We start from the raw sequence: 23,122 nt of genomic DNA, 5'->3' as shown, positions 1-23,122 counted from the left end.
GGCATATTGCTTTTCATGCCTAATTGTAAAGCATGGTGCAATTTAATATGAACTATTTTAAATCCATCACTCATGTAAACTCCTCAAAAAGTTTCTAAAATTTTCAATTAATTAATAATATGTAAATGAACATATATTATTATTATTATTTTGGACCCATTTTACTGATCCTGTCATCATGAACTGTTCACAGGCTTGAGTTTTTAGATTATGAAAGAAAGTGAGAAACTACACAAGCTTTTGTACTGACAGTGATCTGATGTTAGAAATGCACTCTTACTCAGGGACTCCTAAAACATTTAGAAACATCAGGGCAGTTTAACTTCAGTACCAGAAGGTTTCACTGACTTATGCATTGCACTTGTGTCACAGACTACAGAACCTAGTAAACTATTTCAACTCAGTGCACTGAGAGTTACTGAACCTAGATCCATCAAGCAAAGAAAATAGGGGCACTCACACAGCTGGACAGCAAATGTAATGCAAAAGGAAAAAAGGCTATTACTTGAGTAGATTTTTATTGGATTCTTTTTTATAAACTGCTGAGTAGTCTGCTCCTGGAGTAGCCATGTCATGCATATTTCACCTGCTGTATGGATATTTAATCTCAGGATGGGCCTTTTGATTAGCTGATTAGTTGGATCAGGTGTGTTAGAGCTACAACATGAAAATATACAACACTGGGATCGTCCAGGATCAGGGTGGGGAAGTACTGCTATAAAAGGAACTATCAGTAATGTTTCAGAGACACCTTGAGTTTCTGGTCATGATTAATCAATTAAAAATATTAAAATGAACCTGTCTCTTTAAAATTTAGAAACTTGATGGATACAATCATTTTTGTGCATTTTTACCACATTAAAAAAACAACCTTTTAATTTTTTTAAGAAATACTTTTTAAAGGCTTTCTTTGCATCTAATACTAATGTACTTCAGTTGAACAGGCCTTAAACACACTCCCAGACATAACAGCCAATCAGAGCAAACCCAGTGATGCACGCATGCGTAACAGGAACCCCAGACAGGAAGTAACTCACAGGAAAGACTTGACATCCAGGCCACGGTTCTTGATCTGGCTCATCATGAAATCCCAGCTGCCCGGGTTACCCCGCATGGCCCGGCTCCCCGTGCCTCCTGACCTGTAGCGCGAGGCTCCACCCCCTGTGCCTCCTCTGGAGGCTTGTGTCCCTGTTCCTTCGCGCTGAGAGCCTGATGTTGCGCTGCCCCCTCCTCCCCCTGGCCCTGCCCCTCCGCCTCCTGTCCCGCCCGCAGCGGCAGGCTGGGGGTGGAGCTGTCCCAGGCTCTGGGAGATGGGGGGGCGATTGGCCAGACCCGATGCAGGCGGCTGGTGGACGAGGGGCTGTTGGAGACTCTGCTGGCGCAGCAGCGTGCGAGGGCGGGGCATTGCCCCTGACAACGGGATGGACTCCAGGTCGGCGAAACTGTGCGGGCAGAGCAGGAGGGAGGGTAAAGAGCGAGAGGAAGAGGATGAGGAGGAGGGTGGACGAGAGTGGCACAGAGAGGGGCGTGGCAAGAGAAGGAGAGAGGGAGGGACCAGCATGAAAGGTCGGGGCGAAGGTGAGGAGGAAGAAGAGGAGGAGTGGTGAGGGGAGCGAACATTAGATGAAGAAGGGGATTGGTGAGATGGGCGGGATGTTGAAGGGGAGGGGGAGGGGCATGGTGGGAGAGGGGAGGAGATGTTGAAAGGAAAGTGATGAGGAAGCAGGGAGTTGGCGGAGGAGAGGAAGGTGGAGAGGTTGATAGAGGGATGGGGACAGAACGGAAAAGCAAGAGACGAGAAAGAGGGCAACGAGAGGGAAAAGACATCATCAAGGTCAGGAGGCGAAGACAGAGGGGGCGGAGAGGTAGCAGGAGGAGGAGGCGAGAAGGAGTGAGAGCGAGGTGAAGGAGGAGAGAGGAGGAGGAGCAGACAGAAAGAGAGGAGAGTTAGACCCAGGCAGTAGCCGCAGTAACACAGGTAGCAGAAGAGGCTACAGCCACCGTGGTCAGCGTGGGCCGACAGATGTGTGTGAGAGTGGGTGTGTGTGTGTGTGTGTCCGTTTCCAGGTCGAGCGGCACCACCCTGAGCAGACAGCGAGCGATGTGTGTGCGCATGAGCGTGAGCCTGCGAGGCGTGTGTGGGCTGCTTTCGGGCCGCCGCTGTCCGGGACTGAGTGGCACGTGCCGTGTGACGCGTCTGGCCGGGTCGCGTGTGCCGTGGCGTGTGCGGCGCCAAGCGGCCACCGCTGGTTCTCCCTGGCGACGGCTTTTTGGCGTGTTGAGAGACACCCATTGTCTTCCCTCTCTCTTCTCTCGTCCTTTAGTCTCCGCCTTCCTAATCCCAACGCATCGCTCGCCTCCTTCTTTTTCTGTGACTCTCTTTCTCCTTACCACCTCGTTTATCTGGCCCACGTCTTAAATACCACCTCAGCCCACCTTGCAAACCTACACCAGCCAACCACCTTTCTTTGTCTTTCATATTTCCAAACGTCACTCCTTCTGCCTCTCCTCCCTTTCTCATTAACTCCACTCTTCCTCATTGTCATTAGCCTTATTTTGGCGCTCGGCTCTCGACTGAGCCGCACTTCGGAAAACTGTGTCAAACTCGCTGGAGCTGCAACTTCAAGCTTCGGCTGAGCATGAAAAAGCTGAAAGCTGGCCGGTGGCAGCCTCAGGCGCCGCTCCAACACGCGGCCTGCTGCACGCCAAGCTGCCGAACAGCTGAACGTACAAACGCACACCTCGAGCTGCACGCAGAAAATAAATATTGACTGGTGTTTTTCTGCACGGCTGATTGCAGAGCAAATTTGGGAGCGGGACAGAAAGCTAGGCCAGACTGAAAATCAGGATGAGGCGTATGAAAGCCATGCAGGACAATTTCCTAGCGCACTTGTGGGCCGGCGGAAGTGGCAAAAAGGGTGACGACCAGTGACATGGTGCTTGACAAGACAAGGGTGGTAGAGTGAGAGAGAGAGAGTGAGAGTGGTACAGCGCAAGAGAGAGAGACAGTGAAAGAGGAGAGAAGAGAAAATGGGGTGTGAGACACAAACACAAGAGACAGACACATATAGCGGTCTGGAAATAGAATCCAATTACGTACAGAAGGGTGGAGAGAAAGAGAGAGAGAGAGAGAGAGAGAGAGAGAGAGAGAGCAGAGGAGGAGTATAGGTATGCAGTGAGACCAGAGAAGAGGTGAGATGGAGAGAACACGTGAAGGAGGGAGAGAGGTGGCAGAAGAGAAGAGGTGTGAGATGGGGGTGAGATGCAAACTTAAATTAAGCACCTGGTGTGTGACACCTACAGCTTAGACGTCATTCAGCACAAGTCTAAACATAACCAGCACAGAAATACTCTCTCTCTCCCTCTCTCCCCTACTGCTGCACTTCACAGCATAACAATTCAAACCTCCTCTGCCGCTGCACGAAGCCTACAGCACCTAGCGCAAGACAATGAGGTCTTACACCACTGTTCAATGTTCCACATCATCAGCTACAACCACATATGGCCATCATTTACCGGGGCCTCGGGTCACAGCAGTGCACTGTAATAGCATGCATCATCGCTCTAAAGACAAAAAAAAGGAGCCAAAAAGAATTCTCTATATGATGCCATACATCCTTAAAAACAGGTCCTCAAGGGTTCCTCAGCAAAGCAATGGCTATATTTAGAACTGTGAATGCTCCATCGACAGCCTGCTTGAATGGCTCTTCTCAGTGATGGAATAACTGCTGTATTTGGTTCTTTAAATAACCCTTTTTATTCTTTATAGCATAAAAGGTTCCCACTGTTGTTACTGAACCAAATAACCCCTTTTAGTATTATATTTGGGTGTAAGAAAATATTGATATATCTAAGTATCACAATATTATATTCTGTGATACTGTGTCGATTCTCAAAGACACAATATTGATTAGTCTACATGCAGAGATCTGTGCTGTGTTTGAAACCTGACCAATAGATAGCAGTGTCTTAATGTGTAGGTGCAACCCAATAGTTTACTAATTATACTTAGAACTTAGAATTACCCAACCCACACATTTGTACTCTCCTACTATCAAATGTAATACACAATGCACAACTTGCATAACCTGCCACCGCCTCTATTCGATCTGCGGTCAATGCAACGTAACAGGGCAACCAACGCGCTCTGAGGAAAGCGCCGGTTACCCAGCTTCAGTGTGCCGGCCAGCATCACACTTTAGTGATCTGTGGAGAGAGAGAGTGAACCAGCTACCCACCTAGAGAGAACAAGGCCAATTGTGCTCTCTCAGCCTCCATATGCTGACGGCAGGCAGCATGACCCGAGATTTGAACCTGAACCAGTCGATTTTTTAAAACCGAAACAGTTGGAAGCCTAACTGTGTCCCAGTAAAAATGCATGCACGAACCCACTCAGAGCCTATGCCCACCTGGAACCCACCTAGCCCACGTTCCACCTATGTGAGTCCCACATGATGACTGGGTTGCTTTCAATATCGCAGTATGTTGCTATATATTCAATCCTAAACCCTGTTGAGTTCTTGCGAAGAAATACCCCTAGTATTATAAAGAACCCTTTTGTGGTTCTATATAGAGTGTACTATAACTACATATTTATACAGTAGTTTCATAGCATTCACTGAGGAATCTGGACCTTTCAACAGATAGATCTCTAGCAGACCATTTTTGTAAAAAAAGACTTCCAGGACGAACCTTTAAACCACACACCTACCACAACATGGTTCTTTAGGGAACGAAAAGTAGATGTTCTATGGCAATGTTCAAATAACACTTCACAGCTCCTTTAAAAAAAAAAAAAAAAAGAATAGCACTGATACCGAACATAAGAGGACAAGATGCACGACCCAATGAGCCAATCAAGAGCTCTGGCATGCAGCAGTGCTGTGACACTCAAGTGCAAGCTTAAAAACGTTACACCGTTCTCCATTAAGCCAAGGATAACACAATAAGTAGAGCATTATAAGAGCGGCTGTCGTTGGCAGGCTGGCTGGATGAATCAGACGTGATTAAAATGGTTGTGCTGCTCTTTGGAACTGCTGCTCTCACTGTTTTGTTTCATAATAGGCTGATATTGAGCTGCGGTGGCCTTCTTACATGCGTGTGTGTGTGTGTGTTAAAACAGTGAGTCAGAAAGGTAATGCGTCTGCTATTATTAGTTGACAGGGCGGCCCGAGATCTTTCTGCAACATGGACCCACACACACAGGCTTTTTCCTTTCAGAACACTTCCAAATACACAGTGTTTCTCTCTCTCTCTCTCTCTCTCTCTCTCACACACACACACACACACACACACACACTGCAGAACACTCTTGTTCAGCCACAGAGCTAATGAACAGTGTATGTGGCTCTGACCTACACAGCTGATTCACCACCTCAACCTTCTGAACTTTCAGCTTCGGCTTCTTGTCCGCCTGTTTTTCCCTGTTCGATTTCTCCCTCTCTTTTTTCTCTGTGGTTAAATGAAAGAGTCCTGAGGTCAACGTCTGCCTTTGTACTCACCTTTCTGCCTCTCTTCTTCTCTTTACCCTTAACCCCTCGCTAATCCTCCCTGTGTCAGGCTATACCATATTCTGCCCCCCACACATACACTGTCATTCTCTCTCTCTCTCTCTCTCTCTCTCTCTCTCTCTCTCTCTCTCTCTCTCTCTGTCTCTCACTCACTTGCCGTTCTTCAGGTCTCCGGAGTGCATGTGGCTCTGCACCGTCTGCCACCTGCCGGCCTTACTGCCCCCCATCACCATGCTCTTCACACTGTCGCTGCGTGAGGGACCCCCGCCATCCCCCCCACGACCCCCCAGAGACCCCTTATGGCCCCCAGGGACTGCACCACTGGGCAGGAGATGGTGGGCAGTGGGGGAAGTAAAAGCAGGGTGCAGTAGGAACCAAGAGCAAAGAGGAAGAAGAATAAAACAGAGAAAGGGAGAAGATATCGAGAGACGTTAACAGTCAATAAAGGGGTTAAAGGTTAGAAGAAACACAGACTAACAATGCATTGTGTGTGTGTGAGTGTGTGTGTGTGTGTGTGTGTGTGTGTTTTCGTACTTTTTTAGGACCAAAAATGTCTTGACTCTGCAAGGAAACCAGAGTGGAAAAGCTAATCTACCTTGTCAGGACCAAGGAAATGGTCTCGAGAGGGTAAAGTGTTTTTCACCAAAGCGTCATGTTTCATTTTTTAGATCTGGCAGAGCATCAGCGTTTAGTTAGACAGAGTTAGGGTTAGATTTATTATAACATACAGTACTGTGCAAACGTCTAGGCACCTTTTCATGGTCGGTTATATTCGCAATAAGTGTGCTAAAATAAGTTTGCTTGTAAAATCACTGAATAATATTACAAGAAATGCAAACAAATGAGGATGCAGTAAATAAGGTGATATCTAGCCAACATCCCCCAATCATAGCATTAATTTGTTTAAATCTACCAGCAGATTGAAAGGACCAATATCATGGAAAAATAAAATAGTTTGGTGTATATAGTAGGGCTGCACTACACATCGCAATGGTCACATGTGTAATGGTCATATCACAGGACATGCAATGGCATGTTATTTAAATTCAATCACACATCATGCTACAACTTGCTTGATACAAAAGGAAAATTCCCACTGTCCTGATTTTTCATCACATATCTACCAGAGGCAGATTAAATCTGCCCTCTATCATTTACTTTACTCCAGTCTTAGACAGACAGAGGACACTTTTAATATTTTGAGCTGTCGACTTTTTGAGTTCTGGTGAAAACTGGTAAAAATTCCTATATTTTTTAATATCACAATTTAGCATCGCAGAACAACATAATATGGCAATGTCCATTTTTTCTAGCATTGTGCAGCCCTAGTAATATGTGAATGCTGCTGTAGTTTCAAAACAGTCCAAAGAGTCCACGTATGGAAACTAAGCCCCAAAAATTTATTTTAAATTCACTGTTTTTGTGATGTCACAAAATCCAAACACGTTAACATATATCTGCCTATCCAGCCAACAGCAGTTTAGCCCCAACCAATTACTTTGATGTTAAAAGGAGTGTTCCAATCTGGACTGCTTTTTGAACACAGCCCAGTACAGGGCAGCCTGTCAGTAGGTTAGTGTGTTCATTGAGCCTTTTCCATATATTTATATATATTAATTATATAATATTAATTAACAAATAAATCATTACTGTCATGCAAAAACATTATATCTTCAAAATAGAGCAGATAGGGAAGAAAAAGAAAAACTGTAAGAACTGTATTCTAAGTCATTTTGGAGTTTTTAATTGGTCCATTCATCATAAAATAAAGAACAATTACAAGTTTCCAATTACAGCAAAAAAGTTTTTGCATGAAAGCGATGAAATGCTTACTGCCCAGATAAAAAGTTTTCTGAAAAGTCAGTTCAGTTTCTCCGGTGCCTAAAACTTCTGCACAGTGCGGTACTGTTACTTCCCCACATCCTGACATGGTATAAAAAAACAACCATGTGTGTGAACAGGTGTGTGACCCGAGAGGGGCCAGTAGGAAGCTTGAGTAGGTGTGGAGTGGGCAAGAGTTAGCGAGCAAGTCGACTATGAGCACACAGCCTGGAAAGATGCAGCACCGACTGCAGCTCCAGTTCCCGCAGTGTTCGCTGAAAGCCTGACTGCACTCTACTTACAGCACTAGCTGAAAGCAGAGGCACGCTGTGGCCGGCATATGGGCCTGACGTGCAGAAGTACTGGTTCTCCAACTCTTCCAGCAGCTGCTCATTTCTACAGCCGCAGTCCGATTGCTGTGGGCGGTCACACCTCTCAGTAACCTCAGTGGCTCCGGTGCGTTACTTCTCCCAACATGCGTAAACAGCCAGAAGCTACAAGAGCAGCTCTCGGGGGCTTTGAGAGCCTGATGTTATTGTGGAGGTGTCAGCATAAAGGGGGATGAAATGAACATCGGCTCGGACCGCTCTCGTAATGAGGCCTGGGCTCGTGAGCCCAGGGAGCTCCTGTTAGTCGATGCCATTAGCGAAAGTGTCAGGGAGCGCTGGACGGTCACTAGGGGGCCTTTCTGAGCCCAACGTCATTAGCTCAGGATATTTTGGCTGTATGTGACGCAGATACTCTCGCTAATGCAGGGACGCGCTGCGTTCTTTGCCTTGATGGATCTTACTGGAATGGAACTGCTGATCATCTACAATGATGGAAAAGCTAGCGCTGCAGCACCCCCTGGTGATACTGAGGACGTGCTTCTCTTTAGACACACCACATCATCCTTTGAATGATAATGTCATTAAAAGCCCACAGTTTTAGCACAGACATCTGTTACACGTGGAGAATCACTTCAGACAGATCAGCATGGTGTAGTCAGTGTATTCGGTCATTAGTTACACAACCCTATGAATGTCATCATGTGGTCAGCATGTGATTCTCACAAACTGCACAGAAGGAACACCAAGAATGCAACATCACCACAGTAACGAAACAGCAGCAGTATAATAGCAGGAACAATTAGGAGGTATTGAGCAAATGAGAGTGACAGCTGCGGACCGGAGCAAAACCAGGTGAGAGCAACCGCCTCACTGCCTCACTGATGGGCCAAACTGATGAGCCCTAACTTCGGCTTGCTTGTAAGCAAACCGCACCGCAGCCCACAGTATATGCATAGAGTATTGATCTACAGAACCTGCCAGGACAAATAAAGGGCTGTGAGAACCTGATGCCTTATGATCTCTCTGGATGGGATGAGTAATAGTGACACATGCGGACACATTTCCTCACAAACATAAACACACTCTTCCCACTCTACATCTAATGCCCCTGCCAAAACTATAAATTCTAACTGAGGGTTAAACGGTCCAAAAGACACTTTGATGGTCTTATATATTGACTATGCTAAGAGTGTGACAAATGGGCTGTTCTGTGTGGCAGAGTGAATCAGTCGTCTCCGTCGGTTTTGCTCTTGTCCACAGCTCTCATCTCCGACCACAGCGCTTCCAACGCTGAAGTCCAGCAGATCCACCCCACACCTTTTTAATCCAACCGATTCCAAACTCCCCTAGGCCAGTTAAGGAACAGACAGAGGGGCCAGATGGTGTAGAGATAGGGATGTCTCGATCCAATTAAAATTTCCGTATCTGAGCTGATCATGGCCTGTTGTAATGGACTGCTATTGGCTACTTTAAGCCTCACTTACTTCATAAGCTTTCTTAAGACTACTGTAGCCCACAGCATTGTGTATAGGCCAGCGTTGCAGACCTTCTGTTTTTTCTCTCACAGTTTTACTTTGTCTAAGGCTTTTTTATTAATGTTCTTAACTTTCACTTTTTATTAAATATGTCGTTTGTTCAGGACTTGTTTCAGGGGTTTAAGGACACTTAGGAATTGTGTTAAACTGAGATGCTCATGCTGGTGCCCGGTTGCTCAGGTATGTGAACACTGGAGCAGATTGATGGCAGTTTTTTTGAGAGCTCCCATGTCTGTTTTACCTTCTGGCGCTCTCCTTTTAATAAGGCTTTACCTTCTCTGAGTTAATGACTCAGACTAGCCCATATTTCTGGTTGGTGGACTTTTCTCAGTTCAGCAGTGACACTGGGGTTTTAATAAACTCCATCTGATCCTTCTGCTCCACTCATACCAGCACAACAAACACTAACACACCACCACCATATCAGTGTCACTGCAGTGCTGGGAATGATCCACCACCTAAATATTACCTGATTGTGGACTACAGTCTGTAATTATAGAATTACAAAGTGCTCCTATACGGTCAGTGGAGCTGACATAAAGGACAACGAGTGTAGAAACAAGAGGGTGCTGTTAATCTCATTGCTGGCATTTCAAGTAACCTGACAGTAGAGTAAATGTTCAGTATGAAATAAATGGAATGGAGACTGCAGGTAAAAAAACATGATGGAGACATCCCTATGCAGGACAGTGCAGACCTGAGCTCCCATGTCAGTCACCTTTGTTTTGTTTGTGAGTTTTCTTTTCTAAATCCTGACAGCTCTACCCATCTGAGACCTTTCTTGCTTCTGCCCTTAAAGCCAGTGAGCAGGACTTGACAGACAGGTGCTGTTGAAGCTTACTCCACAACACTGGAGTGAGTGATCACTCCTCTGGTGTAACGGATTCTTTAGGAAGCACAGGGCCCGAGTGAAATCGAGCTGAATTAAGCGGGTGTGGGTTCACCTCCGCACTGCAGGAAAAGGACGGAGAGGTGGGCTGCAGGGAGACATTCAGTCAGACGTTGGGGGAGAGAGGTGCTAGAGGGGCCGCACAGAAAGGCAGAAACAACACACTATGAGGCCAAACGTGGTAAACGCACAGCCAGGGTTAACAGTGTTACCACAGCACGACTTCACTCCAACGGTCAACCCTCAACGGGACAGAGCAAGGTAAGAAGAGAGGAAGCAAAACAGAAACAAACAGAACGTGTGCTAGTGGGGTAGTTCTGTTGACGTCGACTCATTTTGATAGAGGGTCACAACAGCGAGGGTTGTCCGTCTCCATGGTAACACCCCATGGGGTGGGGGTGACGTTGGAGGCTACGGGTCGGGAAAGACTGGCAGAGCTGTAGGGAGTGAGGGGCATTTACACACAACCACTCTCCTGTCATCTTCTGAGTGAAAACCCAGAAGCTGCATTAGCCCGCGGGTTTCACAGGGGAAGTGAAGCGCACTGAATTCCATCACTGCAGTTTAAGACAGCTGATGGAGAGGGGTCGGAATAACACGTGTGACATTTAGTGAAAAGTTGCAGTGCGTGGGAGGCCGGAAAACAAGCGTGAGTAACCGAGTTTAGAGCTAAAACGAACTAGCGCAGCAGATCTCTTTAATTGGCCTTCATGTTGGGTGCATTAGCACACATATCATGTTTCGATGAGAATTTCCATGAAGCAAAATTGCCTCATTTCAACAGCCTAAGATGAAGAATATTGGGCCCTTTCATACTTGGCATCAAGAATGCAAAATGTATGCACAGGCAATTTCCAGGCAACCTTGTAGCAGACGCATGTTGCTTTAAAATGCATGCCCTTTAGTAAGTGGATCTCATTTTACCTTAGAATTATGCAAACAAGCACTCACCAAGGACATGTCAACATTATTAGCTCCCCAAGAGGTGACCATTTTTAGCAGTCTAAAATCTAAACACAGCACCGAGTCTCCATCCACAGGTGCTAAAACTGCTCCATCACATCTTAAGTAGTAAGCAGTGAACTGCATAACATCACTGTGGGAACATAAAAATGTTTACAGGTGAAGTACAAAACCTGTAAGGTAATTTAGCAAGATCTCAGGTGGTTCTGGACCATTTCTGTCTGTCCCTTTGTTACCCTTTGACGGTATAAAGACCAACTGGGTATTTTCTAAAAGTATCCAGACACACCTTCTAAGTAGTCTATTCAGCTATTTGCTGATAAAGGTGATCAACTGAGCCCACAGCTTGTATAATATCCACTGAAGAATATCAACAATAGAATGAGACACTAAGGTCACCATGCCTGATGTCAAGCATCTGGCCTATAGATCAGTACTGGGCTGTGGGTTAGTGGAACATGTAGCTCTGGAATGATGAAGCTGGCATCTGTGACCCAAAACTTACCAACTAACCCAACACCAGTATCTGATCTCACTGCGCTTTTTAGCTGAATGCAATCAAATTCTCACCACAGATGAGAACCAACATGTACGGAAAATCTGCACATACTCGGGGGGGATCAAGCGTCCCACTAGTATGCTTTATTTCAGAAGAGACATTGGATGAAGAGGTGTCTACAAACTTTTGGACATGTGGTGTATGATCGTGTGAGTATAGCTCAGTTGTTTTAGGAAAGGTCACGCACTAAGGGTTCAATTTTCTGTCCTCATCTGCACTTTACAGCCCTGCCAGGCCTCAGGGGTTCAAGGTAAGTAGGGGACACGGGGTGGGGCTGTTGGGTAAGGGTTTGGGTCTCTTACCAGCCTGGACACGGACTCACTTGAGCGTGAGGCGAGGGTCTCCATAAGGGGCATAGGGAGAAATGTTTAGTACAAACTCCTTGGGCGGGTAGGAGCTCCACCGCTGCTGCTCTGAATTGCTGTCATTGTTATTCCAAAAGTCTCTGTCTAGATCACTGAAGGCCAGAGAGAGACACACACATCCATGAGACACAGCACATCCACCCACTCACCAGGCAATGCATCCATCCACCCATCCATTTATCCACTCATCAGTTAGTGGCAAAGTCAATAGTTACCAAGGCTTCACAAACCCCCCAAAAAGGTGTCCCTCACAGGTCCAGGGACACTGTGGCATGAGTGTGTGTGTGTATATATGTGTGTAAGGGTAGAAGTGGAGTGGAAACCAGTGGAGGATCGTAGAGTTAGAGTGTCCTCATGGCAAAAGACACTAATTGGATCTCTGTTACATTCCATGTTTTGTTAAATAAACATCATCGAGAGAAAAAGACAGATATAGAGAGTGAGAGGAAGGACAGAAAGAGTGGCAGAAGGGAAAATATGTATTTTGGAAACTGGCTTAATTAAAAAAACATTACTCAAGTGGTACAGCAGAGGTAAATACAAAAAACGTTGAAATACCACCCCGTCACAGGAGTTTTGTTTAGCTAGGGAGAGAGGCGAGATGTTAGAAAGCTACAGAAAACAATGGATAAAAGATTTGGAGAAATGCAGAATCCAGACTGAGCGCTCCGAGCTGCATATTACCTAAACACATCAGGGAAAGAGAACAGTAAAAACAACAACAACAAAAAAAAGTCAGGCAGATCGTTGGCGCAATATCCATGGAGAGCCAAACACAAAGACAACGAGCAGCTTCCATGGCATCAAACAAAGAAAACAAACACATCAAGCTGACTACTTTGAAACTCATAGCCGTGAAATGCAGAAAGAGGGGGCTGCTGGGGGGGGGCACACATTCAGACTTCAGCACCACCTGCTAAACAGACAAACACGGATGCCCCGTTATTATTCTGGGAGTGCAGCTGCATTACGGAGGCAATTGAACTCCATTTTACATGAGTCACGAGTGAGAGATCAAACGACCTCTCCAGCAGCAGCCTGAGAAAGGAAGCTGCGATTGCCTCCGCCGCCAACGCCGCCAGCTCGCACCACCAACAGCAGCTGCACGCCGTCCAACAGCACGCATCCATCCCACTTAACTCTCATTTACAGGCAACACTTAAGACTGCCAAGCACCTGACACACACAAAAATGAATCCTCTATTAAGAACAGATTCATCTGCTAAGCACACCACTCTCGGTTGCTCATATTCTGCCATCACACACACTTACAGCGCTGCTCGCTGTATTCAGAGATGCTATCAGTCAAAGGAGCGGAATCATGCATAATAGAAAATACACTCCTTGATGAACAGAAAAAGAGGAAAAGGCTCTGAACTCTGAGTAAGACGATCTGCCGCTTATTTATTTATTTATTTATTTATTAATTTCACTTCTCTTTTACTTATGCAGATCAGCTGATAGTGAGACCCAGCAGCAGTCAAGCTGCTGCACATTCCAGTACAGCAAAAAGAAAAAAAAATAAACAGAGCTGGAAGAGATTACAAGAGGAACTTGATGGTGTTAGTCACATTTTGGCAATCAACAGGGGAAAGACTCGCTTCAGGTCAACAACAAGTTAGCGGCCGTCGGCTGGAACTGGAGTCCTGCGCTGCCTTACCGTCTCATTCAGAGTGGGCTGAGACCCCCCCTTCATCAGCCCAGAGAAAGAGTTAGAGTGTGGAAGAGAGCGAGAGAGAGACAGAAAGAGAGTAAGACAGAGAGAGAGAGAGAGAGAGAGAGAGAGTGTGTGTGTGTGTGTGTGTGTATGTGTGTGTGTGTGATACCCTCCACCTACTTGATGGCTTTCTTCTCTCCTCGGCCTCGTGCGGAGTCCGGAGTGCCCACCGACTCGACTCCCGGTTTATTTCTCTTTCCCTAGACACAGACAGGACATGAGAGAGAGAAAAGGAGAGAGAGAGAGGCAGAGAAGGTTAAAGTAGGTGAGAGATAAAGGTCATTGCCAGCCTCCTAATTAAACCTATGAAAGAAACACAGCTTTGGAGTGCCTCCACTGTATCTATATGTAAGCCATTATCCTCTTCCCCGTCTTCCTCCTCCACCTCTCCCTGCACCTCTCCATTTCTGCCGCCCTTCGCTCTGATTGCTGAAATCACACTGCCCGTCCTCAATCGTCTCGGCTGTAATTACCGCACACGCATATTTACATGGAAATAGCCAATTTAACTCCGTCGCCGCACGGCAGTGTCACTGAGACTCTCCCTCAGTGGAGAGGCAGAGGGAGAGAGAGTTGGTTTGCCTGTCACAGCTTCCGATTTCTAACGAGGCCATCGCTGGTCAGACATGTCAAGGTCTACAGGTTGATGGTGGTCCGTGTCTTACAATGAGAACTGAGCATAGGACGAATGACACAGCACTCATCTAAATAACTGTAGAAATTCTCTGTGTACAGAGGACAGTTCCCTCCCCTCATATGCAGCGTCATGCAAAGGCTTGGACGCCCCATCAAAACTTGGTATAGCCAAGAGCTAAGTGAGTAAAAGATGGCCTGCTCTCCAAAAGACATAAAAGGAAAATATGAACCATTTCTTTAGTATTTTAAGGAATATTCCTCAATTTCTAGGTCCATCTTTGGTTGTTTCAAAATAGCAAAAAAGCTAAAGTTTGGGTACCAGCTTGTAAACACTTTTTGTAGACAGCTAAAGGCCCTGTCCACACATATCCGGATATCTTTTTGGCTGTGTTTCTTCTTATCCAGAAGAAAACGCTATTTTTGATGGAGTGGTGTTGTGTGTACAGGGAAAGCAGAGCAACACATGCATGTTACTACCGTGGCTGAATCTCAAACACCTGCTTACTCCCTATGTAGTGAACTATATAAGTCATAAAACTACATTTTGTCTACATGCAGACATAAATGTAAATACTGTTCTTTTACAAATCTATAATGCTTCATTTAGATCTACAATTTCATGACTTGCATAACATACTACATAGGGTATGTTAGGGTATGCTACCCCCCTCCCCCCCATATAGATACATGACTAGCATGCTCCTGCAAGTGTTTTTGTCTCCCTTTGTGGATGGAAAATTTTAAAACAATGAAGATCCGGATACATGGATGTGGCCTAAGGGTCCATCACTATGCTCAACAGTAAAAAGTGTTCATTGTATAAAATTCTCCACCCATTCTTCTCCAAACCATATTGTTTCTCTTTGCTGTATACAATTCTACTTTAACGTCCAACTGGTAAATTCAAAATTGCATCAGACGTTGTTCAGATGTTCCTTTGCAAACATCTGTGTTTTTTGTTGAAGATGCAGGAAAGGTTTTCCTCTGATGACTCTTACATGAAGGTCATAATTGTGCAAGTGTTGCTGCACAGTAGAACAGTGCACCACTGCTCCAGGTTCTGCTGAATATTTCTAAAGATCTTTTGCAGTCAAAGCAGGGTTTTGATTTGACCTCCACCGCTCCTATGTGGTGAGACATAGCATATTCTAAGCTACATCAACTTGTCTGTGCAAAAGAAATGAAGATCTTGATGGTTTGTACTGTATTTACCGGACTGGTGACAGTCTCCAGGGTCCAGTGTTTGTCAGGCATGTCTTGATTGTGTGATAGACTGCAAACAAATTCGATTTTCTAAACTATTTCTTCAACATATCTGAGTTGATAATTTAGCAGGGATGTCTGGATGCTTTTAGGCATACGCATGTCCAATGCATGTGAATACAGTGTGGCTGGACTACTTAGTGTTAGTAACCAGCCTAGTTCTGGCTGTCCCCTGTTTCCTGTCTGTTTGCTGAGACAGTAGGGAGCAGCCCAGGAGCTAGAGGACAGCAGGGTTTTGAGCGTATGAGTGTATGAATGGCTTGGCTAGCTTTGCTTTACTGTGGCCAACAGCTATGTGCAGCGAAGGGAAGGCTGCTGTAACACACGTGCCTCTGCGATTGGTGTAGCCCTGACGTGGCTGCAGGAATCTCCTAGAGCAAGGACACTACAGCTGAATCAGCTCATGTCTGCATATGTGTGTGTTGGTGTGCCTGTGCATGGGAGTGTGTAGGGGTGTAAGAGTGCTGGAGTCTATTAATAGAGCCAATGCACTTCATATGTCAGTCAGGGCCTCCTGCGCTTTGTCTCACTGCATGCATACATACATATATGTATGTACACATAGATTGAACAAGAAAAGGAGGGACATGCATAGAGTGAGGGAGAGGGGCAGCGAAGGGAAAGACAGTGTGTGTCCACATACTTTTTTGATCTATGCCTTTGAAGGTAGGAGTAAATTCCATTCTGAAAAAAACAATTAAAGGCTTTGTTGTGTGTAGGACTCTCTTCAGGGACAAAGTTCTTCTCATGTGGAGCTTCAGCCAAAGACGCAGAGCCAAAACAAGAGGACATACACAGGCATGGCAGTCAGAATACGCACAGCCACACGCTTGTGAGTCAATGGCAGCTAGAGGGGACAGCATGCATGCACACACACATACACAAATAAAGCACGCTACACTAACTGCACTATGCATCAAGCTTGGCTCATTTCATTTGCTATGATGGCGTGCATTAGATTTAGCTAAATGAAAATACTTAAAATAGGTAATCCAAGTGACGCACCTTCGGCATGCACCACAATCGTACAGCTGATGCCGTGAAACCACAACAAAAACTGAATTACTATAATCGAATACAGCACTGGGGAACAGAATCACAGCAGAACAAACTGGTTTCCAATGGGCAACTTGCCAGCTGACGTTTCGCATCTCTATGCCGGCCTGAAAACAGCTGTGCTGTTTGGTTTGGTAAGATTTAGACAGGGAGAGCTGGTCCTATGCTATATGGTATATTGGTACTACAGAAAAATGGGTACCTGTAACAACGATGGAGCCTGTTTTGGTGCTATTTAAAGAGTTGCAGACAACACATTTCCGTCATACACTCTTAAAAATGCAGGTGCAGAACCTTTAAACTAGTAAAGAACCATAATCTCACACATCTCTATTACAAACATGGTACTTTTGTAGCACCTTCATTTATATGAGTGTAGAGAAGAACCATTTAACCAGGCATGCAAGTGATGCAAGCAAGTAGCAAACATACTTGATTCATACCAATAGTAGAACCTGTTTTGATATTTTTTTTGTGCATGTGAAGAGCCGCCTGCCCATGCAAAGACCATTTAAGCATTCAGATGTTTTTTTTTAATGGCTGTAGCCCTTTTACCATATACAAGATGTTACAGGACCATGTGCAAGAACCACATCTGAGAAAGTAGTGATTCTATAAAGAACCGTGGCCATTCAAAAAACTGCTGGAGTTGTTCTTCTCTAGACTCTCTAGCTACAAAGGGTACTTTAAACATAGAAGCCATAGAAGAACCACTTTTGGTTTCATTAAGAACCATGTTTGTAATAGAAATGTGTGAAGTGTGAAGGACCTTTACACCAAGTGATGGTTTGTTACATTTACAATACAAACATATTTATAAATATGTAACATTTCTATTTCTATTTATTAAACATCCACACAAAAATTTATTTATAAGGGTATATATATATATATATATATATATATATATATATATATATATATATATATATATATGGGCATAGACCAGTACCAAAGTTCTATATTCTAAGCTCTATATAGTACCATAACTATAGTGGAACCTGTTTTGATGCTGAAGAGAACCAATTATCCATACAAAGACCATTTGAAAGCATTCAGGTGGTTCTTGGAGATGTCACATGGATTTTTAAAAGAACCCTTGAACGACACTGTTTTTTATGTCCATATACCACACATAAGAGGTTAGAGAACAATACACAAGAGGCTTTCCTTGTATACAAACAGTTTCTTTGAGTTGCACAGGTTCCAAAGAGAACCACTGGTTCAAGTAAAGAACTCCTCTTATAAAAGGTATATCAGCACTGCTTATCCCTCACTAACTTACAATGCTGATATCTGTGCATTTATCATAACGCTCAGCATTACCAAACTGCCACCAGAGAAGGTCAGGAGCAGCAGTAAGTGGACTGATACGAGCCCCATATATTGGCTCAGAGAGAAATATTGCCCTGTCCCCTGCCTCTGTGAACGATTCCTGTAAAGAGGAGTGGAGCTGAAAGCTTCAGCAATTATATATCATAACATCAATTATCAGTCCCGTGTGAAACATTTGGAAAGCCCTGGCTCTGTTTCTGTCCCCTCTGCTCCTCACAAATCTCACTTTCCCCACCAATCGTTTAAATCACCCTCTCCCGAGCTACTGCAAGCTTTTCTGTTGCTGCTGTCGCCCTTATTTCTGTTTCGCTTGTGTTCAGCAAATGTCACGATGACAGATCCGTTATGATTCTCAGCCAGAGGCTCAGACCATGCCCACATACAAAACACACGTTCTCCAACGTTCCTGACCTTGTATAGCAGCAGGTTCGGAATGCTGTAGCTGGAATTTCGCCATGCAAGTCCTTTATACATTTATGAATGGAGAAGGTCACATACTTACAACACATCAGAGTGCAGGTAAAGGAGCACTGAAGGGTTATTTGGTGAGGAGAAAAGGTTCTATACAGAACCAGGATGATTGGTTCAGGACAGGATGAAACATTGGGACACTTACATGGTCTCTGGATGGGTCAACGGGTCTTGACATGCAGGGACAGCCTCTCATAAACAGTTCTTTAAATAATCTTTAAAGGATTATATCTATATAGCATCAAAACAGGTTCCACTACAGTTATGAGTTGGGAATGCTTAAATGGCTCTTCTCTATGATGGAGAACCTCTGGTGCATGGATATTTAACTACATAGTACCAAAAAGGGTTCAACCTTTGCTTTTCTTAAGGCAAAAAACATGTATTCAGTCCTATGTGGAGCATTTTTCACTTTGAGTAGATGTATACATGCCTGGGGTCAGCAGCTGACCACCACATCTGTAGATTACCCTCTTTAAAGGTGCTTCCCTCTGTTTTCTTTGTGTTCCTAGATCAGTTAAAAAAAAGATATTAGCCCTTTAAGAAGTAAGGAACCGGCATGTTTTGAGCTCTGTAATCAGTAGTGTGTGCTCTGCCTCAGCTAGCCTTTAACATCACGCCTATCTCCATGGACACACACATACACACTCCCACATTCCTCAGCATATTCCTTGCAGGAAGGTAAAAATAAACAGTGCCTGTTTTCGGAATCCCTGAAATGAGGCCTGTACACACACAGCCTACTCTGGCACATGTCAAATCATACACACATACGCACGCATACACAAATGCAGGCTGTACTTACAAACTGTGGATCCTGGGAATGCAGAGCAGTCTCGTTTCTGACTGGCAAGTACAAGCTATCAAGGGCAACTCATCTATCATTAAACATCATCAAATTTTCAGAAAGATGGCAGAGAGAAAGAGAGAGAGAGAATGGGGAAGACAGAGAGAGATGGAGAGATAGAAAGAGAATGAGAGGACGTACGTAGGAGAGGAGGGGTTTAAAATAGCATGTAGAATAACACGAGGAAAACAGAGAGAGACTGGGAGAGAGAGACAGAGGGGGGAATGAGGGAGCGAGGGATGGAGGGAGGGGGCGAGAGAGAGAGAGAGAAAAGAGAGAGAGAGAGAGGAAAAGGAAAAGAAACGACTGTGGCAATGAAAGAGGCAGAGCGAGGGGAAGCAACAGAGTGTCAACCATGAGGCTTGCTGGCGAAGGGGAAGATGAGTGACGGATATTCCCAGGGGTGTCTATTTAAAACGAGAAGGGACTGGTGTGTGTGTGTGTGTGTGTAACTGTGGCTCACATGAGTGAGAGAGATTGCAATTCACTAACATAATCAGCTAGAAGCAAAGGCACAGATAAATATATGCGTGCACTGCACACTCACATGCACACACACACACAGGGCTACAGGCAATGACACCAGACACAGTGCTAAAAAACAGCAGTCTGGTCTCTGTACTGGCTCCACTCTTCCCTATGAAGCAAGCGCTGCTTTTAGTGGAATTCTCAGGAGGACAGTGCTGTCAGGAGTGAATCTCTTCATTTCTTCCCGTTCTCTCCAACTCTTTCCAAGTCTATTCATCCCTCTCCAGCACTGACTTCAAAGTTCCCAATCCTTCTTCACTCTCTCATGGTCTTTCTCTTGGTCTGTCTCATGCACGCTCTCAGTAGTAGCTTTTGATGGGTTCCAACTTGAGAACTGGCAATTTTAGAAGTTAAAGTGGATATTTGATATATTCAAACTGCTCAAAAAATTGGACATGAACATGAAGTGTGTTTATGCAAGAGAAGCTGGTCCTTAAAAGGCTCAGCCCCTTATGGTAGCTGGTAGTGTTTTACAAAAGGTCCATTGAAGAGAGGGTGGGTGAGCTGTAGTGGAGGACTGACAGATACAGTGGGATTGCGGGGAACATGTAAGGTGATGATTTTCATATGTTTGTGTGATTGATTATTTATGTTTTTGATCATTTGTGTTAGAGTTTACAGTTTCCATATAGTGGCAGCACAGTGGCACCACAGGTAGTTCATGTGCGGTACAGCTTCAGGAGGCTGGGGTTGTGGGGTTGACCCTCCCTCGACTCTGTCTGTGAAGATTGTGGGGTGGTTTATAAGGGTTTCCTCCAGGTACTCCATTTCCTTCCACCTCCCAAAAACACATATGGTATGGTAATTTGGTAAACGTGCTTATTTGCCCTGTAGGTGTGAGTGAGCACTCTGTAGAGTCTTATTGTGAGTCCTGTAGACTCTCTCTCTCTCTATCTTTCTTTCACTCATATTCAGGAGCACTCCTAAGTTATCATTCCAAATTGTAGTGACTCAAAACCCTTCTTCAAGTTCTGCAAGCCTGGCTAGTTCCATGTTCTTTCTTTTTGAACCGCTTGCTAATATGAGATACAGTGGGAAACAGTAAACAGGACATTACAGTTTACAATAAGGTCCTAAGCCTTTTATGTCACTGCAGTGCAGAACTGACTGCTATTTCAGGCAATTACTTCAGGATGGCATAACAAAATTGCTAACAGCAGACTGTCTCATCGGCTCTACCAAATGTATCCAGGCCCAGACGAAGCTGACAAATGAGCTGAGTGTGAAGTCAGCTTGGTGTGCCAGACCATTACCATAGCAGCTCTTCTTGTTATCTTGCAAAACTGTGCAAAGACCAACACGTTCTTTATAGTGAGCAGCAAAAAAGGGAGAGGGAAGGGAAGGAGGGAGAGAGTCGTAATTCTTGTTGCTTGGCTGAGCATCACCTCTTACACAAACACTCAAATGCTTAAACCATTAAGCGTCCCTTTAACAAAAGCCAGCTGAAGCCAATGACAGCCATAGTGCCATCTGGAGAACAGGACAGGATTGAATCTGAATGTTTGCACACACACAGGTTGGAGGTACTTCCAGGTGGGCAGCATGCATCTGCTCATTGGAAGCTGCAGTGATTATGAATGGAACAGGCTGAACCAACACATTTGCCTTCATGGTGAAATATGGCTGTACTGCCAACTGTACCACAGTACCACCATTTCCAGCTCTTAAACGCAGGTACAGCCAGGGGGTAAAACTGGTCTGTATCATGTAAACGGCACACAGAGCTGAGATCTAGCACTTTAATCAGACACAATTCATTTCATTGCTTGTAGTGAATAACCGACTCTTACAAGCATGTCAGTATTTATAGAACCTGTCCTGACATTTCATGGTGTTTTAATCTCTTAAATAATTTGAAGCATGCAGTAATAAGTGTAAGCACACACATAGTCCAGTTAATCCTGAAGTTATCGACATGAGGAGCATTAATGAACAGCTTTAGCAGCAAAAAGAGCTAGAAATATCAAGAACTGTGGGTTGTAGAACTATAAATATATTTAGAGGTTCACATGAATATTTAGAGGTTGTTTCTTCAGTCGGTTGGTTTAGTATCTTTGCACTGATTTAATTCTTTGTAATTCTGACGTGACATTGATTCGTACTGTTGAATGAATAAAAGACAAGAGAGAAATAGAATAGATTAGAGATCAGAACCTATTGTATTAGAATAGAACTGAATAGAATTGAATAGAAAATAGATCCAAACTGACTATTTTAGAATACATTTGGTTGAATCATAAAAGGAAAGAACTGACTGCATAAGAGTAGAATATAATAAAACAGAATAGAATAGAATAGAATAGACTGGATCATAATAAATTAGAACAAAAAGAGTGTATCAGGCTGGAATAGAACAGAAATAAATAAAAATAGAATACATTAGATTGAATCCTAACAGAATAGAATAGAATAAAATAGAGTAGAGCACATGGGGAAATGGAACAATATTAAAAGAGAGGCAGACAGAGACTAGACTAGTGATAAACAGCAGAGTGCAGATACAGACAGACAGACAAACAAGGGGGAGGGGTGGATTCCCCTCTTTCCTCCAAACCGCTGAGAAATTGCTGATATTTGAGGTTGTGGAAGGAGAGAGAGAAAGAGAGAGAGAGAGAGAGAGAGAGAGAGAGAGAGGCCACTTTGCTCACTCCCAGCTGCTCCCAGCTGTGTTTGCTTGCAGTGCATGAGCTAATATTCCACTCACCTTGTTACTGCCCCCCCCCAGCTCCAGACAAATATGCACAAATTAAACACACACCAAATGCATACTAATTACACCAGCCTCTCTTACATAAACACACCTCATGTTCACGACCTCATTTACACTTTTACTCTCTATTTAATCATTTATTAATTTTTGAGCAGGTCGAGTCACATATATCCATTTCAACTCCAGGGACTACTTTTGTTTATCAATACATAAAGACAGTGCTTCTATATAGAGTCGTCACATCTTTCTTAAATGCTTAAATGGTTCTTTGCCTGGTTGAATGATGGTAAAGCTCTTGTTTATTCATTTATCAAGCTCTATACTTAGAGTGGTTAATGTGGTTGGTGTGGCGCAACAGATAACGCCACTACCTGCTGCTGAGCTACCACACCATGTGGGAGACTGGGGTTCGATTCCTGGTCTGGGTGACTGTGCTGCGCTACACCAATAAGAGTCCTTGGGCAAGACTCCTAACACTACATTGGCCCACCTCTGTAATACCAGTAACCTTGTAAGTCGCTCTGGAAAAGAGCGTCAGCTAAATGCAGATAATGATAATGAATGAATGATGATACTTATACTGGCTGG

At 44.5% G+C, this 23,122-nt stretch overlaps 1 protein-coding gene across 1 annotated transcript in view; it reads right to left on the bottom strand.

The window, feature by feature from the left end:
* syt7a (synaptotagmin VIIa) overlaps positions 1-23,122 on the bottom strand; it is a 137,717-nt gene that overhangs the window by 41,904 nt on the left and 72,691 nt on the right. Inside the window, exons 3-6 of the mRNA XM_072672333.1 lie at positions 13,809-13,888; positions 11,929-12,063; positions 5,664-5,831; positions 1,038-1,442 (exon numbers count right to left, since the gene is read on the bottom strand). Coding sequence (XP_072528434.1) covers positions 1,038-1,442; positions 5,664-5,831; positions 11,929-12,063; positions 13,809-13,888 — 788 coding nt within the window. The remainder of the gene's footprint in view (positions 1-1,037; positions 1,443-5,663; positions 5,832-11,928; positions 12,064-13,808; positions 13,889-23,122) is intronic.

Source organism: Salminus brasiliensis, chromosome 2 (genome assembly GCF_030463535.1).
Source record: "Salminus brasiliensis chromosome 2, fSalBra1.hap2, whole genome shotgun sequence".
Classification (NCBI taxonomy): domain Eukaryota; kingdom Metazoa; phylum Chordata; class Actinopteri; order Characiformes; family Bryconidae; genus Salminus; species Salminus brasiliensis.
Note: the sequence above shows the minus strand (reverse complement) of the source record. Positions and strands in the feature narration are given on the sequence as shown.